Source organism: Taudactylus pleione, unplaced genomic scaffold (genome assembly GCF_031769625.1).
Source record: "Taudactylus pleione unplaced genomic scaffold, aTauple2 ptg000016l, whole genome shotgun sequence".
Lineage (NCBI taxonomy): Eukaryota > Metazoa > Chordata > Amphibia > Anura > Myobatrachidae > Taudactylus > Taudactylus pleione.
In genome coordinates, this window is record NW_028284418.1 from 43,738,230 (window position 1) to 43,755,903 (window position 17,674).

The following is a 17,674-nucleotide window of genomic DNA, read 5'->3' on the forward strand; positions in this document are numbered from 1 at the left end:
TTTCATACTATATTCAGGCCAGTAGTTGGTACTGATTACACTCTACCATCATGTAGGAAGTTGTCTGCTGTTTGACAGGAGGGGTGGTACTGCCGTCTGACCCACTGGAAGGAATTGTAGTCTCAATCCTCTCGTATCCGCCTCATGCCCAGTGGGATCGCCACTCGTTGACAACTTCTATGGTCTAAACCTTCCACTGGTTACCAACCCTTTAGTAGTTGGACCTCGAGAATAGTTCAGGGCGACTGTTAGGTCGTGACTCTTGCCTCCTTGTTTGCTTTGTTAGGAGTCTGTGGACAGGTTCAGCTCTGTCTCTGTATATTGGTATCATTATACTTTTATCTTTATGATTGATGTCCCGCAGTGCTGGGATTCTGCTGTCTGAGACTGTTGCAGCTTCCTGTAGTTGTCGCTGGTACGGTTTTCTCGAGTTTTGTTCTCATGTTACTGCCATTCTATGGATTCTAGTTGGGGTTTTCTGCTCCCAGCGGTCTTGCTTGGTCTGTTTTTGGCTGAGCTTACGGTGTTCTGATGCTTCTCATCTGCGACTACTCTCTAGCCGTATTCCATTGAATTTACGCTGTAAGTTGTGGAATGTCTGTGACTGTTCAGCAAGGAGCTCTGATTGTCTCCTGGCTCTACGACATGCCTCCAGTCTTGGGCTGTCCCTGTTTCGGTTGGCCGAAAGGTCGGCAAGTTCTCCGCGCTTCCCACCCGGGAGGTTGGCTTTGGGACGTCCCCACTGTCTTGAACTCCAGTGTCCCCTAGTGGATGAAGGAGAAAACAGGATTTTGGTACTTACCGATAAATCCCTTTCTCTGATTCCACAGGGGACACTGGACGCCCGCCCAGCGCTGCGTTCCTGCCGTTTTGTTGGGTCCTTATCTAGTTGTGTGACTGCATGTGTTCCCTGCAGTGGGTTCCTCTGTTCTCCTTCAGTCGGTATTGTTCCGTTCTGTGGTCTTCTCCTTCTCCTCATTTTCCTGTTGTCTACCGTCTCCTCTCGGGCTCAGTTCTTAAAACTGGGGCTGATGGGGCATAGAGGGGGAGGAGCCAGTCACACTTCAGAATTATTTAAAGTGCCAGGCTCTGCTCTACCACCATCTATACCCCACTGTCTTGAACTCCAGTGTCCCCTGTGGAATCGGAGAAAGGGATTTATCGGTAAGTACCAAAATCCTGTTTTCTTTTTTTGTGGTGAAAAACTTAAGACCAGCCATTGATCTAAACTTCAGCTGCAACTGGGAACGCAACACAGTGCCTAAGCGAATTCCAGAGTGTTATTTTGTGTCCTTTCCATCCTGCAGGATCTTATCAATGTTTCTAACAACATAAAACCAGTTGAGAAAAGTAAGAAAGTTGCAGCTATTCCGCCTAAGCCCAACAAGGAGGAAAGGAGTGAGAAGAAATCCGGCTTATTTAGAAATGGCGACGATGACCTTTTTGCAATTACAAAAGACAGGTAAAGCTTTAGTTCTTTTACTACATAATCAAAACAGTAGGAGGAACATGTGCAACAAACTTTGATGGAATTATCAATGGAACTATTAAGTGTTGTGTTTTTTTTCCTTTCTCCTGTGAAGTCTTGGGGGCTTATGTAATAGGGTGCGACTTACAGCCACCATGCTGGTTTTACCTTTAAAATGATTGGCGCTTTAAAAATACAGGAAGACTCGCAAGAGTTCTCGCAGCAGCTGCAAGTCGCATCCTATTACATAAGCCCCCTTGTGTGGTTTTGATCACTTGACTGACAGCAGCCGTAGAGGATCATTACTGTTTTGGGGATAATATCGCTCAGCAGGTCCCTTGACATCCTGCACATCTTGCTGGTTCCTACATGCTCCCTCAGTGAATAACACACCACTTGTCTGACAAATGACCATGTCAGCAGGAGCAAGGCACACAGGCCTGTACTCTCCTCTCTCTTTTCAGGCTGGTAAAGTGTTGGGCATCAATATCCTATTATCTGCAGAAACATGCAGTAGACAGTGATGGGCACATGCAGTATATAGGGGGGCCTGCTGAGTGTTGTGAAAGCCAAACCCCAGTCAAAACTGAAGTTATTTTTTTTTATCATTACCCTATAGGGTTTCAGTGCGCACCAGCATTTTCTAGAAACACCTGTTTCCAGTTCAGGGTCCATAGGGTATCCACAGGATACCTTGGGGTATAGGTGTGACGTCAGTCATCGGGCACCATAGAGTTAAGCTTTCAGCCTCCCAGGATGCACTAGGGTCCCGCTCCTATACCCCGCCCCCGAGCCAAGGCACCTCAGTTTAGTTTGGTGCCCGGCCGGAGTCGGGTGCACCTGTTGGAGTGGGGGCTAAGAAGAGCCCCTGAAGCTTTTCTTCATGCAGCTGTGGCTGCACATCTGGTTGTACAGCATGGACAGTCAGTCCTGACGTCCATGCTGTCTTCCCTACACCCAGAACGCCGGTACCGATCCGGGGATGCTGGTGAGCATCTGGGGTCACAGCTAGCGGTGACCCCAGATGTTCCGGACCATGGCCGGATTCAAGGGGGACAGCAAGGTAAGCAGCGGGGTCCCACGGTGGGTCCCCGCTGTTACATGGTCCAGAGTCCCCAGGCAGGGGGCTCCCTGGGGACTGGCTGCAGCGTGGAGCCAGGTAAGAACCTGCGCTTCCACTACCCCCCTGGGACAGCGGACCGCAGCAGAGCGGTAGCGCTGCGGCGTCCCAGGGGTTAAATGCATGCCAGGGGAGCGCGCCTTCCCTGTCTCACAGCCGGCGCCTCCCCGCTGCACACAGCCCTCTCTGCACACTGCCGACTGGCCCTGTGGCAGCGCTCCTCCCCCAGGCCAGCCTCCTCTCTGCTCCTCGGCGGCCATCTTCCTGAACGCATGGTGAACGCTGCTGGATCCCTGGAAGGAAGCCTCTTGGTCTGGGTCCCCCCGCATACCTCTCCTCCGCTTGTGGTCAGGTCTGTGTATGCAGCGCTGTGTCCTACCAGACCCTGTGTCTGCAAAGTTGAGCGATCAGCGCTGGTTAGTGCAGGAATTGATTTTCTTTGCATTGTATGGGACTGTGCTAGCGCTCCTGCCTGTATCTTCTATTCTGACTGTCAGCTTTATTACTGTCCCTGTTCTTTCTGCTAAGCCCTTGCGGTGTGGTGCTACAGGGTGGTCTCTCACCTCTTTAAAATACAATTGGTGAGAGGGGTCACATACTTAGTACCATCATGTCTGAAAGTGATTTTCCTCTCCGGCTACAGTGTGCTACATGTAAAGTACCTTTAGCGGAGGGGGAGGGTAGCGCGGAGGGCATCTGCCGGCAGTGTTTGTCGATGGCGCGGCCTATTACGGTTACAGCACCGGTACAGGAGCCGCCCTGGGCTTGTTTCGCTCAGGCGCTTACAACCTTAGTGGGCCAGTTAGCTCCGCAGCCCGCGTTTACACAGATGGGTTTGTCCCAGCAGTCAGTGGTGTCGTCACCCATGCAGGGTTTCCCAAGACAATTGGTGGTACCCTGCAGTCTCCCTATTTCCCCTTTCCCGGTTTCTCAGGAGCCGGCGTGGGTTAACTCCCTGACGAGTTCTGTACAGCACTTGTCGGATGTGTTGCAGGGGGAGACTGTGATGCGGCCACATAAACGGCCTGTGGCGTCTCTGTCGGCTCCTTATGAGGATGACGAAAGGACGTCTGATGATGGGGAGATTCTGGATCCTTACGATCGGGAACCTCTCCATACTAAGGACGCTGACGCTAGGTCCAAGGTATATATTCCTGGACTTATCCGGGCAGTCCGCACAGCCTTGGTGATTGAGGACGAAGTTCCCCCAGCTGCTAATTCCAAGTATGCCTTTTTTAAGGATGTGAAGGGTGACGCCACAGTCTTTCCTCTTTCGGGTCAGTTAATGGACCATTTAGAGGAGGCGTGGAAACAGCCTGGCAAGCGATACCAGCCGCAGAGGCGCCTGGCAGTGGCTTATACGTTTGCGGATAATTATTTTGCTAAGTGGGATCCCCTTCACAGGTGGATTCTCATGTGACACGTCTTGTTCGTAGTGCCACATTGCCAATGCCTTCCATGTCCTCCCTTAAGGATGCTACGGACCGCAAGGTGGAGATCTGCCTGAAGTCCGCTTATTCCCTTGCGGGGGGGGGGGCAGGGCGGCCGGCTATGGCCATTTGCTGGGTTGCCAGAGCGATGGAGCGCTGGGCGGATTCATTGGAGGCAATCTCCGTGATTCGGCCACTTATATCAACGAGGCGGCCTTAGACATTAGTACACTGGTGTCTCGAATTTCTTCAGCAGCGGTGGCTGCTCGTCGCACCTTGTGGTTGCGATCCTGGAAGGCGGACGCTGACTCCAAAAAGGGTTTGGAGGCGTTGCCCTTTAACGGAGAAGTTCTCTTCGGTCCAGATCTGGACAAGATTGTGGCCACGCTGGCGGCAGCCAAATCGGCATGTCTCCTGTCGGCCGCGGCTCCTTCTGGTTCAGGACCATCGTCCTTTCGGTCTTATAGGGCCCAGGGCAGGCCCAAACCACAGTCTTTTCCCCGACAGGCTGGTCCCAAAAAATCGGCCAAGCCCCGGAAGCAGGCATGGAGTATCAGACGTCCGGCCCCTAAGCCTGATGACAAGCCTGCGGCCTGACGGTCCGGGCCTCCCGTTGGGGGATCCCAAAGTGGGAGGCCGCCTGCTGCAGTTCGCCCGGTGTTGGTCGGTCACCACGATAGACACTTGGGTTCTCGAGGTGGTCTCCCATGGGTACGCCCTCTCGTTCCGGCACAGACCCCCGGCTCGATTCTTCACCACGGGTCTACCATCAGACCGGAACAAGGCCACGGAGCTGTGGAAGGTCTTGCACACTATGCTCCAGGCTGGAGTTATAGTGCCTGTTCCATTCTCCCAGAGGGGCCAGGGTTTCTATTCAAATCTTTTTTTTGTGCAGAAACCCAATGGGTCGTATCGTCCGATTCTCAACCTCAAGGCTCTCAACAAGTCTTTGCGGGTGCCGAAGTTTCGGATGGAGACCCTACGGTCCATCATTCTGGCGCTGGAACCTGGGGACTACATGGTGTCATTGGACATACAGGACGCTTACCTGCATGTCCCTATTCTTTTGCGCCATCAACAGTTCCTCAGGTTTGCAATCCGCAGCGACCATTTTCAGTTTCGGGCGTTACCTTTTGGCCTGGCGACAGCACCGCGTGTGTTCACCAAGGTGATGGCGGTCATGGCGGCTTCTCTGCGGCTGCAGGGAGTCCGCGTGTTGACGTACTTGGACGACCTGTTATTAGTGGCAGGATCTCCAGAGCTCCTTCTACGCCACTTGGACCTGGCCATTGCGCTGCTGCAACGGCACGGCTGGTTAATCAACTGGCAGAAGTCCACTCTAATCCCGTCTCGGCGGATTCTGCACCTCGGAACCTTATTGGACTCGGGACAGCAAAGGATCTTTGTGACGGAGGAAAAGATCTCTGCTTTACAGTCGAGGGTGCGCAGTTGTCTGCATAGCCGCCGGGTGTCTCTACACTCGGCGATGAGGTTACTGGGTTCCATGGTGTCGGTGTTCGACATGGTGGAATATGCCCAGTTTCACTCCAGACCTCTGCAGCACCTGATCCTGTCCAAGTGGAACGGGCTGCCTCAGTCTCTGAAGTCCCAGACGATAGTGCTCACCCCGGAGGTTCGCCTGTCCCTTGCCTGGTGGTTGCAGACGACCCATCTCAGCAAGGGACGTCCGTTCTGGGTACCAAATTGGGTCCTGTTGACTACGGACGCCAGTCTTCGGGGCTGGGGAGCAGTTTCGGGTCCACACTTGTTCCAGGGCAGGTGGACACCGGCAGAAGCGGCACTTCCAATAAATATCTTGGAACTCCGTGTGGTCTTCAATGCTCTCCAGCAGGCACATCGGGTTCTCCAGGGTCGTCCGGTGCAGGTCCAGTCGGACAACGCTACCACCGTGGCCTACATAAACAGGCAAGGAGGAACCCGAAGTCGGGCGGCTCTCGTAGAGGTGTCTCGGATCCTGGTATGGGCGGAGCGCAATCTTCCGGCCATATCAGCGGTCTTCATCCCGGGAATGCTAAATTGGGAGGCGGACTTTCTAAGTCGCCAGGACGGCCGGGGGAATGGTCCCTGCACCCGGACGTTTTTCAACTGCTGGTGGACAGGTGGGGTCTTCCAGAGATCGACCTCATGGCGTCCCGGCACAACAACAAGTTGCCGGTGTACGGGTCTCGCACAAGAGACGAAGAGGCGTCTCTGGTGGATGCTCTGTCCGTCCAGTGGACGTTCCGGTTCGCATACCTGTTTCCTCCGGTTTCCCTTCTTCCACGGGTAATTCGGAAATTCAAACAGGAAGGAGGGACGCTCCTGTTGATAGCTCCCGCGTGGCCCAGACGGCACTGGTTCTCAGTCCTTCAGGGTCTGTCCGTGGACAGTCCTCTGCGGTTGCCGCTACGACCAGACCTTCTATCGCAGGGTCCTTGTCTTCACCCGGACCTGGCTCGGCTGTCTTTGACGGCGTGGCTGTTGAGACAGCCATGTTGGGGTCCAGGGGGTTTTCCAGCTCTGTGGTGCGTACCATGTTGCGAGCTCGGAAACTGTCGTCCGTGAGGATATACCATCGCGTGTGGCATACGTTCTTCCAATGGTGTCGACCGAGAGGTTATGCACTGCGGGAGTTTCGTCTGTCTAGGATACTTGCCTTCCTACAAGTGGGACTAGATCATGGGCTTCGCCTTGCCTCTTTGAAGGTACAGGTTTCGGCCCTGTCTGTCTGGTTTCACCGTAGGATTGCTACAATCCCGGATGTGCGCACCTTTATGCAAGGTGTTCTCCGCATTCAGCCGCCCTTTGTTCCACCTGTGGCACCTTGGGATTTGGCTGTGGTCCTGAGGGCTCTCCAGGGACCGCCGTTTGAACCATTGGGCTAACAGCTAAGACTGTTTTCCTTCTGGCCATAGCTTCGGCCAGACGTGTTTCTGATTTAGGGGCTCTCTCTTGTAGACCCACTTTCTTGATTTTTCATGGGAACAGGGCAGTGCTCCGCACTCGGCCTGAATTTCTTCCCAAAGTTGTTTCCCAGTTTCATGTTAACGAGGAAATTGTTGTTCCGGCCTTTAACTCACCTGGTCTTTCAGTGGGTGAGGCCACTTTGGATGTTGTGCGGGCCTTAAGGACTTATGTTGACTGCACTTCTTCGTTTAGGAAGTCGGACGCCTTGTTTGTCCTCTATGGCTTCCGTAAAAAGGGTTGGCCTGCTTCAAAGCAAACTTTGGCAGCCTGGATCCGTATGGCTATTTCTGAAGCTTATCTTCTTGAAAGTCTGCCTGTTCCTCCTTCTTTGAAGGCTCATTCCACTAGGTCTGTGGGTCCTTCGTGGGCAGCTCGACGTGGTGCCTCTGCAGTCCAGATCTGCAAGGCTGCTACGTGGTCCTCTGTCCATACCTTCGTGAGGTATTACAGGTTTGACACCTTCGCCTCTCAGGATGCTTCCTTCGGGCGGCGGATTCTCCTTTCAGCACAGGAGCGTCCCCACCCTTAAAGGATACTGCTTTGGGACATCCCCAAGGTATCCTGTGGATACCCTATGGACCCTGAAGTAGAAAATATGAGATATGGTAAGAACTTACCTTTGTTATCTCTGTTTCTACGAAGTCCATAGGGTTCCACAGGACTCCCGCCCTGTCGCACCTGTGCTGCAGATGGGCTTTGTTCTGGTCACCGGTTTTTCCGTCTCCCTCTGGTGAGAGTGTGATTCTTGTGTGTATCCAGATCTTCTTTCTCTCTCTTGCTTCTCCTCCTCCGGCCTATGGCTTGGTAACTAACTGAGGTGCCTTGGCTCGGGGGCGGGATATAGGAGGGGGACCCTAGTGCATCCTGGGAGGCTGAAAGCTTAACTCTATGGTGCCCGATGACTGACGTCACACCTATACCCCAAGGTAAGTTCTTACCATATCTCATATTTTCTCTTGCAGCAAGGCTGGAGAACACTGGACAATGGGGATTGTAGGTTGTGACTGGAGCTGGCACTTAAAGTAGCTGTTACTTTAAATCCTAAGCTCCTCCCCCCTGCAGTCGCACAATTACAGTGCTTTTTTTTAAGTACCTGAGGAGTATGGAATGTTTTGGATGGGCTGCCATGCAGTCCTTGTAGGTAGCTACTTTTTTTGCAAAAATTTTTTGTTTCGCGGTTTCAGGTTTTTTGCCTCTGACGGCACCCACTTTGGGCATACAGTTCTCCAGTCAGGCAGCCTGAGCGTTCCCTCCCCTGGGAGCGGCTTTTGCAGGGCCGGATTAAGGTCTGTGGGGGCCCCTGGGCAACAAACATGTGGGGGCCCTTATTAAATGTGATAAATTGGGGGTATGCGCAATGGGAACCTCAGTAGTGTTAGTACCCACAGTAGTGGTGCCCTTTTATGCAGTGCACCCAATAGTAGTGCCCCCTATGCAATTCTCCCATTAGTAGTGCCCCCAGTAGTTATGCTCCAAGTAGTAATGCCCCCTGTGGTAGTGTCCCAAATAGTAATGCCCTCTGTATAAATACCCCCAGTAGTAATACCAATGTAGTTGTGCCTCCAATAGTAATGCCCCCAGTAGTCATGCCCCCTGTGTGTGCCCAATAGTAATGCCCCCTGTCTAAATACCCTCAGTAGTAATACCCCTGTAGTTGTGCCCCCAGTAGTCATGGCCCCTGTGGTAGTGGCCCCAGTAGTTATACCCCCTGTAGTAGTACCCTCTGTATAAATGCCCCCAGTAGTAATGCTCCCCCTCCCCGAGTAATGCCCCCAGTAGTAATGCTCGGCTGCTGCTCTGCACCATGGGAGAGACGTTGACGTCTCTCCCATAGTGCATCGGAGCCTGGAGCCCTCCAGTCCAGTCTCCGGCTCCGGCTGCCGCGGCGGGGAGTGAGCCGGGCGCCTGCTGGTTATAATCAGCGGTTGTCTGGCAAATGGTGCCTCCCTGTGGCCCCGGGGTTAGGTTGGCCGGAGGAGGTGGAACTGGTTCAGTCTCCTCCGGTTCACTTTAACCCCTTGAGGTGTGGGGGCCCTTCAGGTGTGGGGGCCCAGGGACGATCGCCCCTGTCGCCCCCCCTTTAATCCGGCCCTGGGCTTTTGCACGTCCCATTGTCCAGTGTTCCCCGGCTTTGCTTCAAGAGAAAATAGGATGTTTGGGCAACTTTCCATTGAATCCTTTTCTCTTAAGCAGACTGGAGAACACTGGACGATGGGATTGTAGGTTGGGGCTGGAGCTGGCACTTAATGTAACTGTACCTTTAAATCCTAAACTCCTCCCCCCTGCAATCCCAAAATTCCAGTACTTCTTTAAAAGAGTCCGGAGAGGAGTAGCAGGAACCCCGTGAAACTGTTAGAACAAACAATCCAGTAGGAAAAAGATGGTCAATAACCAAAACCTTCGCACTACTGAATGTGAGGGAGGGATCGCAGTGTTCCCAGCCTGCGTGAGAGAAAAGGATTCAACCGTAAATTGACCAAAAATCCTATTTTTTGCCACATGAAATCTGTAACTTTTGAGTCCTTATTCTGAAATTAAGGCTACGAATAGATTTGAACTAATCTTGCCAATGGAGCGAACAATCATTGGCATGCGAATGTTAATAAGGGGTGTCCATTTTAAAAATGGAGAAAATAAAAATGTAATCCAGCATTATGGTATTGGTTGTCCATTTCAAATAATGCAAATTTACCACACCTGGGTAAAGTATGGTTTAAGTAACATTTTATATTCTGTTTCCAGTCCGAAGAAGCATCATCGAGTTTCTCTATTGTTTGAGGAAGATGTAAACGGTGAAGAACCTTTCTTTGCGTCAGGAGTAACCCCAACTCCATCAGTGGGTCAGCCTTTGGTAAGTGTCACAGGGGGATAATGGGAATTTTATATAACACCTTCAGCTAATGAAGTGCCTAGATTGGTGTAATGTTATTGGGCTCAGCAATAGAACTGGACTTGATTTATACAGTCTATCGCTTATCACATACTGAGTGATCAGGTTTGACACTATGCCCACTGTGGTTACAGGGCAAGTATGGCGTATTGTGGCCGGTTATGTATTACTAATTTATAATTGTTTTGATTGGTGCTATGTTGTGAAATTATATTATATTTTTAAACATTGCCGATCTTAGTATAGAATCTATTTACTTTCTTGCAATAGAATCCATCAAATACATCCGTTCCTACTAAAGTAGAAAACGAAAATGTGTCCTTGTTTGATGATGGAAATTCAAAACCTGAGAGTAAAGCACCAGTACATGCCTCACAGGATAAATCTCCACCTGCTGTTCCTAAAAAAGAAAATACGGTAAAGTACAAACAGTACTGTGCAAAACCTAAATATACTGGTAACTAAAGCTGCATTACCACCTATGTAAAAGAGTTCCCCTAGCCAAAGCCCGCAGTGTCTCCATGGGTCCCTCCTTTCCTACAGACCTGGCTGAAAACAAGTGTAGAGAAGGGGGGGGGTCAGGGAGCACCAATCGTCAGTTGTGGCTGAGTGACTGAGGCTTGTAATTGGCCCGTTCACACTTCTCCCTCTGCCTCAGTGTTAAATGTGGAAAATAAAATCTAGAACGCACCAGGACTGTGCTGATTAATTTGATATGTGACACTTGTATATGTGTCCGACCAAGTCTCTGAATCTGTATACGAAGTGCTGTGATTCAGCGGATGCGGCTATTTCCCACGCCAAGTACCGTTTACACACTGAGTCGCGCACAGATATAGAAGTGTCCTAGTCACATTGATTTGCGACTAAGATACATTTGCAGTAAAAAGAGACATCCGATGCTGGCAAAGTTGCACAGGACCTGGCGGCTCACTCATGCCAGGCATCTTGCGCTGCGTAGCGTATTGAGGCTAGAAATAGGAGGACACATCTGTAGCAGCTTCCAGGACTCTGTGTGAGAAGGATGGTAATGTTTATAAAATCCTTTTTACGTACAAGCTAGTGTAGCTGTACATTAAAATGATGAGTAGTATATATATTATCTGTTTATATAATTTTAAACAGTGCACTATGCATGGGAATTGTCTAGCAATGGCCGGTCATGGCAGTGAACACCAGTGGAAATGCGCCCTCTCCACCCTCTTTTTAGCTTATTACAGTAATCTTGCGCCACTAAATTAAATCTCATTACTGAACTGCAAAACAAGTTCAGTTGTGCTCCTACTCGGCACATCTTGAAGGACTCCTTCACTGTGCGCACACGGCTGGGCGGCCCCTTCACTGTGCGCACACGGCTGGGCGGCCCCTTCACCGCGGGCACACGGCTGGGCGGCCCCTTCACCGCGGGCACACGGCTGGGCGGCCCCTTCACTGTGCGCACACGGCTGGGCGGCCCCTTCACCGCGGGCACACGGCTGGGCGGCCCCTTCACCGCGGGCACACGGCTGGGCGGCCCCTTCACCGCGGGCACACGGCTGGGCGGCCCCTTCACCGCGGGCACACGGCTGGGCGGCCCCTTCACCGCGGGCACACGGCTGGGCGGCCCCTTCACCGCGGGCACACGGCTGGGCGGCCCCTTCACCGCGGGCACACGGCTGGGCGGCCCCTTCACCGCGGGCACACGGCTGGGCGGCCCCTTCACCGCGGGCACACGGCTGGGCGGCCCCTTCACCGCGGGCACACTCCGCTAGCAGACCCCTTCTCTGCGCGCACACCGCTGGGCGCCCCCACACACTCCGCTAGCAGGCCCCTTCACTGCGCGCACACCGCTGGGCGCCCCCACACACTCCGCTAGCAGGCCCCTTCACTGCGCGCACAACGCTGGGAGGCCCCTTTACAGCAGGTACAGCTTGTGGCCATCTTATTTCACAAGCTGTATTTGTGCTACCAGACTGGGGCTTTTGGATTACAGAAATAGCCATATCTGTGGAAGCATCACAGCAAGTGAACGTTAGGTGGTGGTAAGGTTTCCTTTTGTGTCATTTTTATAAGGTGGGTACAATTTTGTTCTAAAATAGCTACTAATAAGCCATTTCTGTTCTACTCAAGCAGTCAGTTTCCAAAATTAAAAGTTGAAATTGCTATACATTTTTGTCACTATAGCAGTGTACAGAAGTGAAGATAAAAAATAGAATAGAAGCCAGCCCTTGATGAGCTATTGACTTCTCAGTCACCACTACCATTCACATGTGTTTCACCTAGAGCAGTGTTTCTCATACCCGGTCCTCATGGAACCAAACAGTGAATGTTTTCCAGATCATCTATCTGGAGCACAGGTGTGTTAAATGATTAACACAATACAGATGTGTCCTCATACTCCTAGCCTCAATACGCCACGCAGTGTGACTTGCCTAGCGTGAGTGAGCCGCCAGATCCTGTGCTACTCTGCTAGCGTTGAGCATTTCTTTTTGTGCCGAAAATATGTCTAAGTTGCAATGTGATGCAGACAGTGCTGATTAATTTGATATGCGACACTTGTATATCTGTGTGTGACTGAGTCTGTATATGAACCACAACGGAACTTGGAATGAAAAAAGCTGCAGCCGCTACATTGTAGCACTTCGTATACAGATTCAGAGATTCAGCTGCACACAGATATACAAGTGTCACATTTCTAATAATCAGCGCAGTCTGCCGGTGTGTTACTTAGACACATTTTCTGCAAGAAAATCCGCTAGCAGAGTCTCATGGGACCTGGCACGCCGTGAAGAGCTTATTAGCGTGACTGCAGCAAAGATGTATAAGGACACATCTGTAGGTAATTGTGACCACAGACGCAAGTCTCTTCGGTTGGGAAGCTGTGACGTTGAACAGTCATTTTCAGGGTCGTCTTCATCGGAAACTGCCCTGCCGATCAATGTGCTGAAGCTCCAGGCCATCTATCTGGCTCTGTTGGAAGCACAGTTGTTCCTGGCTGGCAGACCGGTGCGAATCCAGTCGGGCAATGTCACAGCTGTGGCGTATGTGAATCATCAGGGCAGCACCAAGAGTGCGGCAGCAATGGCGGAGGTGGCCCTCATTCTCACTTGGACAGAGGACTTTGTTCTGGCACTCTCTGCAGTGTTTAATCCAAGAATGGAGAATTGGGAGGTGGACTTCCTCAGCAGAATCACCTTCCTGCCCGGGGGAGTGGTCTCTGCATCCGGAGGTCTTCCAGCTGTTTGAGCGGAGGTGGGGTCTTCTGGAGGTGGACCTGATGGCATCTTGGCACAACTGCAAGGTGCCCCAATTTTTGTGCGAGGTCCAGGGACCCACTGGCCTTCGCAGTGGATGCCATGACCGTTCCGTGGCGGTTTCGGCTGGCATATCTCTTTCCTCTGATTCCCATGTTACCCCGGATACTCCGGCGGATCAGGGAGCCACACGTTCCAGTGATCCTTGTGGCTCCGAACTGGCCACACAGGTCGTGGTACGCCACCGTTCTCAAGCTGGCCGTGGGTCCAGGTTGGCGTTTTCCGCAGCGGCCGGATCTGCTCCTGCAGGGTCCATTTTAGCACGAGGACCTTCCTCGGTTAGCTTTAACTGCCTGGCTTTTGAGACCGAACTCTTAAAGGCTAAGGGTTTTTCCCCTTCTGTAGTCTGTACTATGTTGCGGGCGCGGAAACCGGTTTCGGCACACAACTATCACAGGGCCTGGAAGACCTATATCTTGTGGTGTGAACGTCGAGGTTCACACATCCCCGTTTCGACTGCCAAGGTTTTTGGCTTTCCTTCAGGGAAGTCTGGAAGCCGGCTTGCGGCTTCACTCCTTAAAGGTTCAGATTTCGGCTCTGTCAATTTATTTTCAGCGGCGTCTGGCCCGAGTGTTGCGGGTTCAACCTCCATTTCAGCCGCCGGTGGCTCCATGGGATCTGAACCTGGTCCTTTCCGCTCCTGAAGCAGGCTCCTTTTGAGCCTTTGGACTCGGTGGACTTTCTGGAAGTTGGTTATCCTTATGTCCATTGCCTCAGTGCGGCGAGTCTCTGAGTTGGGAGCTTTGTCTTGCAAACCGCCGTTCCTACTTTTCATGATGATCGGGCAGTGCTCCGAACAGTACCTTCGTTCCAACCGAAGGTTGTTTCGGCTTTCTACTTAAACCAGGACGTTGTATTTTCTGTGTTGGGCCCATCGGTGATTTCCCGGGACCGGGAAGATCTGGCTCTGTTGGACGTCGTCCGGGCCCTGTGGATCAGGACTTTGGCCCTCCGTCGTATGGATTCCCTACTGGTTCTCTACGACACTCAGAAACGTGGTTGGCCTACTACGAAGCATACCATCGCATGTTGGATCCTATCAGTCATTTCTCGGGCCTATTCTGATGCAGGGCAACCGGCATCTGCCAGGGAAATACGTTCGGGAAGCCGGTGGACGCAATGCTGACCGCTGGTTTTCCGACTACTTAATCCCGTCGAGGGTTAAATGACGGGCGTCTAAATCCAGACGCCTGTCATTTTACCGACGCCGGGAGACCAGCACCTGGCATCCCGATCGAAGGGATGCCGAGCGCTGACAGCTGCAGGGGGGAAGGGATAAGTTTAGGGCTCCCGGGGAGACTTGGGGTTAGGCACCCTCCCGGGAGGTTAGGGGAAGGGGGGGTTAGTTAGGGTTAGGCACCCCCCCGGGGGACTTGGGTTTAGGCGGTGGGGAAGGGGGGGTTAGGTTTAGGCACTTGGAGGGATTAGAGTTAGGCACAGGGGGGGGAGGTTAGGGTTAGGCACCCCTAAGGGTTAGGGGGTAGAATTAGGTTAGTTTATACTTACCTTTAGGACGACCGGGATTTCCTCCTACTGTCGGGCTGCCGCTGCCTGGATTTGCGGCCGGCGGTAAATCATACCAAATGCCTGCCAGGGTGGCGGCTCATTCTACAAGGGCAGTGGCGACCTCAAGGGGCAGCGCACCATGGAGCCTCGGTCGAACAGGTCTGTCGCGCAGCTACTTGGTCCTCTGTCCACACTTTTGCTCAGTTTTACAAGTGTTCTGTTTTTGCCTCCGGTGACGCCCACTTTAGGCGTACAGTTCTCCGGTCAGGCGGCCTGAGCGTTCCCTCCCCTGGGGGCGGCTGTTGAACGTCCCATGGTCCCCCAGCTTCGATGATAGAGAAAAGAGGATTTTTGGGTACTTACCGTTGAATCCTTTTCTCTGAATCATGCTGGGGGATACTGCGTTCCCTCCCTCACGCTCAGTTGTGTTTTGTGTGGGGTTTTTTTTTGTTTTTTTTTCACCGGTTGGTCCCAGTGGTTCTGTTTTTATGTTTGATCATAACAGTTTCACTGGGCTACTGCTTCTCCTTACCAGGCACTTTTGAAGTTGTACTGGAGTCATGGGTTTGCAGAGGGGAGGAGCTTAGAGTTAAAGTTATAGAGTTAATTAAGTGCCAGCTCCTTGCAGTCCCAGTTACAACCCCATGGTCCAGTGTCCCCCAGCTGATTCAGAGAAAAGGATTCAATGGTAAGTACCCAAAAATCCTCTTATTCTTTATTAGCTACATTGTGTATTTATATATATGTTACATATTCTGTATAAACTTGGTGTCTTACAAATAGTGCTATATATGGTTACTTTTTAACATAGATAGAATTATATCAGTGTATGTCAATTCATGTTTTACTTGAATAAAAGTATATTTTTAAGAGAGTTACTCTTTTTAGATATCTTTTGTTATTTCAGCAATACTATTTCCCTGTACGATTGGTCACTGAAAGAAAGGAACAAGCAGAGACAGTACTTAGCGCCACTTTTTTCTATCTACTGTACAATATCCCCTTAAAGGGTGGGACCCCCATATTAGAAATTAGGAGCAGAGTATTCTAATTAGGAAGCATGGCCAGTCATCTTCATATCTTGTACAGTCCTTAGCTATTTTATGTCGAATGTGTACGTTCAGGCCTTTTGTACCAGGAACTATTGAGGTTTAATAAGTCACTGAGCACTTTGATCTATTTTAAAATTTTAAAGAATTTTGTGTTTCTCCCTTTCACTAAATAGATCAAACCAGTTTCTCTGCAAGAACCAGTTGATGACCTATTTGCAGCCTCTCCACTAGCTGTTAAACACACAAAGACCAAGAGTAAAAATGTTCTGAGTCTCTTTGGGGATGAAGAAAACAATATGGAAGATCAGTTTCCAACTAAAATTACACCAAAGGATTCTGTAGAGGTAAGTGCGTGACAGAGATTGGTCATGTCTGCATGTGTGCTGGTGGAAAGGTAGTTTATAAAAGGAAAGCATTTTACATCGGCTATGTAAATTTTTTTAGTTTTTTTCTCATCCAATCTGGGGGACACTACACCCCACGAGTTACTGGAAGGCACACAAAAGAATCTGGCACTTAAACTATCACTTTATGACTGAAGCTCCTCCCACAACGCAACCCCTGATTTTAAGCATACCTCCCAACCATCCTGATTTTGTCGGACAGTCCAACTTTTTGGGAGGAAGCTGAGCAGTGCAGGAAGGGGGTTTCCGTCCACTACTCTGCAGAACAGCTGGACCTGCCAGGGAGTGAGCTCCATTCACTATCCCAGTTAACCTGCTTGGGCCTCCACTCGGAAGACAGCCTGGACCTGCAGCTGGCCAACTCGGTCACCCTTTCAGAGGCCTAATATGGCTGACGCCAACTTTTGCCAGGAGTTTCCTGTGTCTCCGCACTTCTTAGAGGACGAGTACACGTGCTGACAAGCATCCCCGGAAGGGTCTACACCAAGTACTTTCCCTATTAAAGGGAAGTTCAAGGTGGTATTTTTGCTGGGAGGATAGAGAGAGACTAGATAGGAGCTAGCTGCATGACCTGAAACCCCTGCCGGGTGACAGCATCCTTTCCTACCTGTGCTGAACAGCTGCAATGGAGGGGGAAGATGATCCATTGTGAGCCCCCACAGGTAGCTAAATATACCTTGGTATTACTATAAATTGTGCTGGTTTCCCTGCTGTATCTTATTACTCTGCATGCATTGCCAGTCCCTGTCTGTGTTAATGCAGTGTACTCTGCATGCCAGTCCCTGTCTGTTATTGCAGTGTACTATGCATACCAGTCCCTGTCTGTGTTATTGCAGTGTACTCTGCATACCAGAACCTGTTTATGGATTTACACCAGATACTCGCAGTACCATTATTTTCATTTACAGTACTTTCCCTGCTGCATACAAGTCCTCTATATAACTTGACTCCTGAATCACAGCTAAAGTGGTAACTCTCAGGGATCAGGTTACACTGGTTTCTTCTGTTACTTTTAATTAGTCTATATGCTGATGCCTTTGAACATGCAGACTGACAGAGCTCAGTTTTGAGAGTCAGGCTCTAGCGTGTTAGCACGTTTAGATGGGTTCCAGTCCATAGATAGACGGTAATTAGATAGACAATGTCTAGATTACAGATGTTAGACAGGTTGACAGGGACAAAACGTTGACTGTCTATCTAATTCCTGTTTATCTTTCATACCAAAACCCCTTTATGTGTGTATGTAGGTATGTCTTTCTAATTTACATGAGTTTTATATGCATCTGTGTAGATGTATGTATAATTCAGACTGACTGTGTTATTCCTATATAGAGGACATGACCAGGTGCACTTAACTATTGTACTTATCTCTGTGGTATCCTGCGTAAGTGTAACATCTTATAACTCAGGAGGAGTAACTGTGCAGTTATAGACGGCAGACTGCGTCTCCTTTTCTTTCCCCTTGGCTGTACTGCTGTGGCTTAGCCTGCCGACACACGGACTCACTGAGTACAAGGTACCGCTGCATACTTTGTCCAGTGTCC

General features: G+C 50.9%; 1 protein-coding gene across 2 annotated transcripts in view; it reads left to right on the plus strand.

Annotated features, from left to right (window-relative positions):
- LOC148541989 (WASH complex subunit 2-like) overlaps window positions 1–17,674 on the plus strand; it is a 78,547-nt gene that overhangs the window by 42,886 nt on the left and 17,987 nt on the right. For both annotated transcript variants that reach the window (XM_088475751.1, XM_088475752.1), the window contains exons 19-22: window positions 1,308–1,462; window positions 9,728–9,836; window positions 10,146–10,292; window positions 15,900–16,070. In XM_088475751.1, coding sequence (XP_088331877.1) covers window positions 1,308–1,462; window positions 9,728–9,836; window positions 10,146–10,292; window positions 15,900–16,070 — 582 coding nt within the window. The remainder of the gene's footprint in view (window positions 1–1,307; window positions 1,463–9,727; window positions 9,837–10,145; window positions 10,293–15,899; window positions 16,071–17,674) is intronic.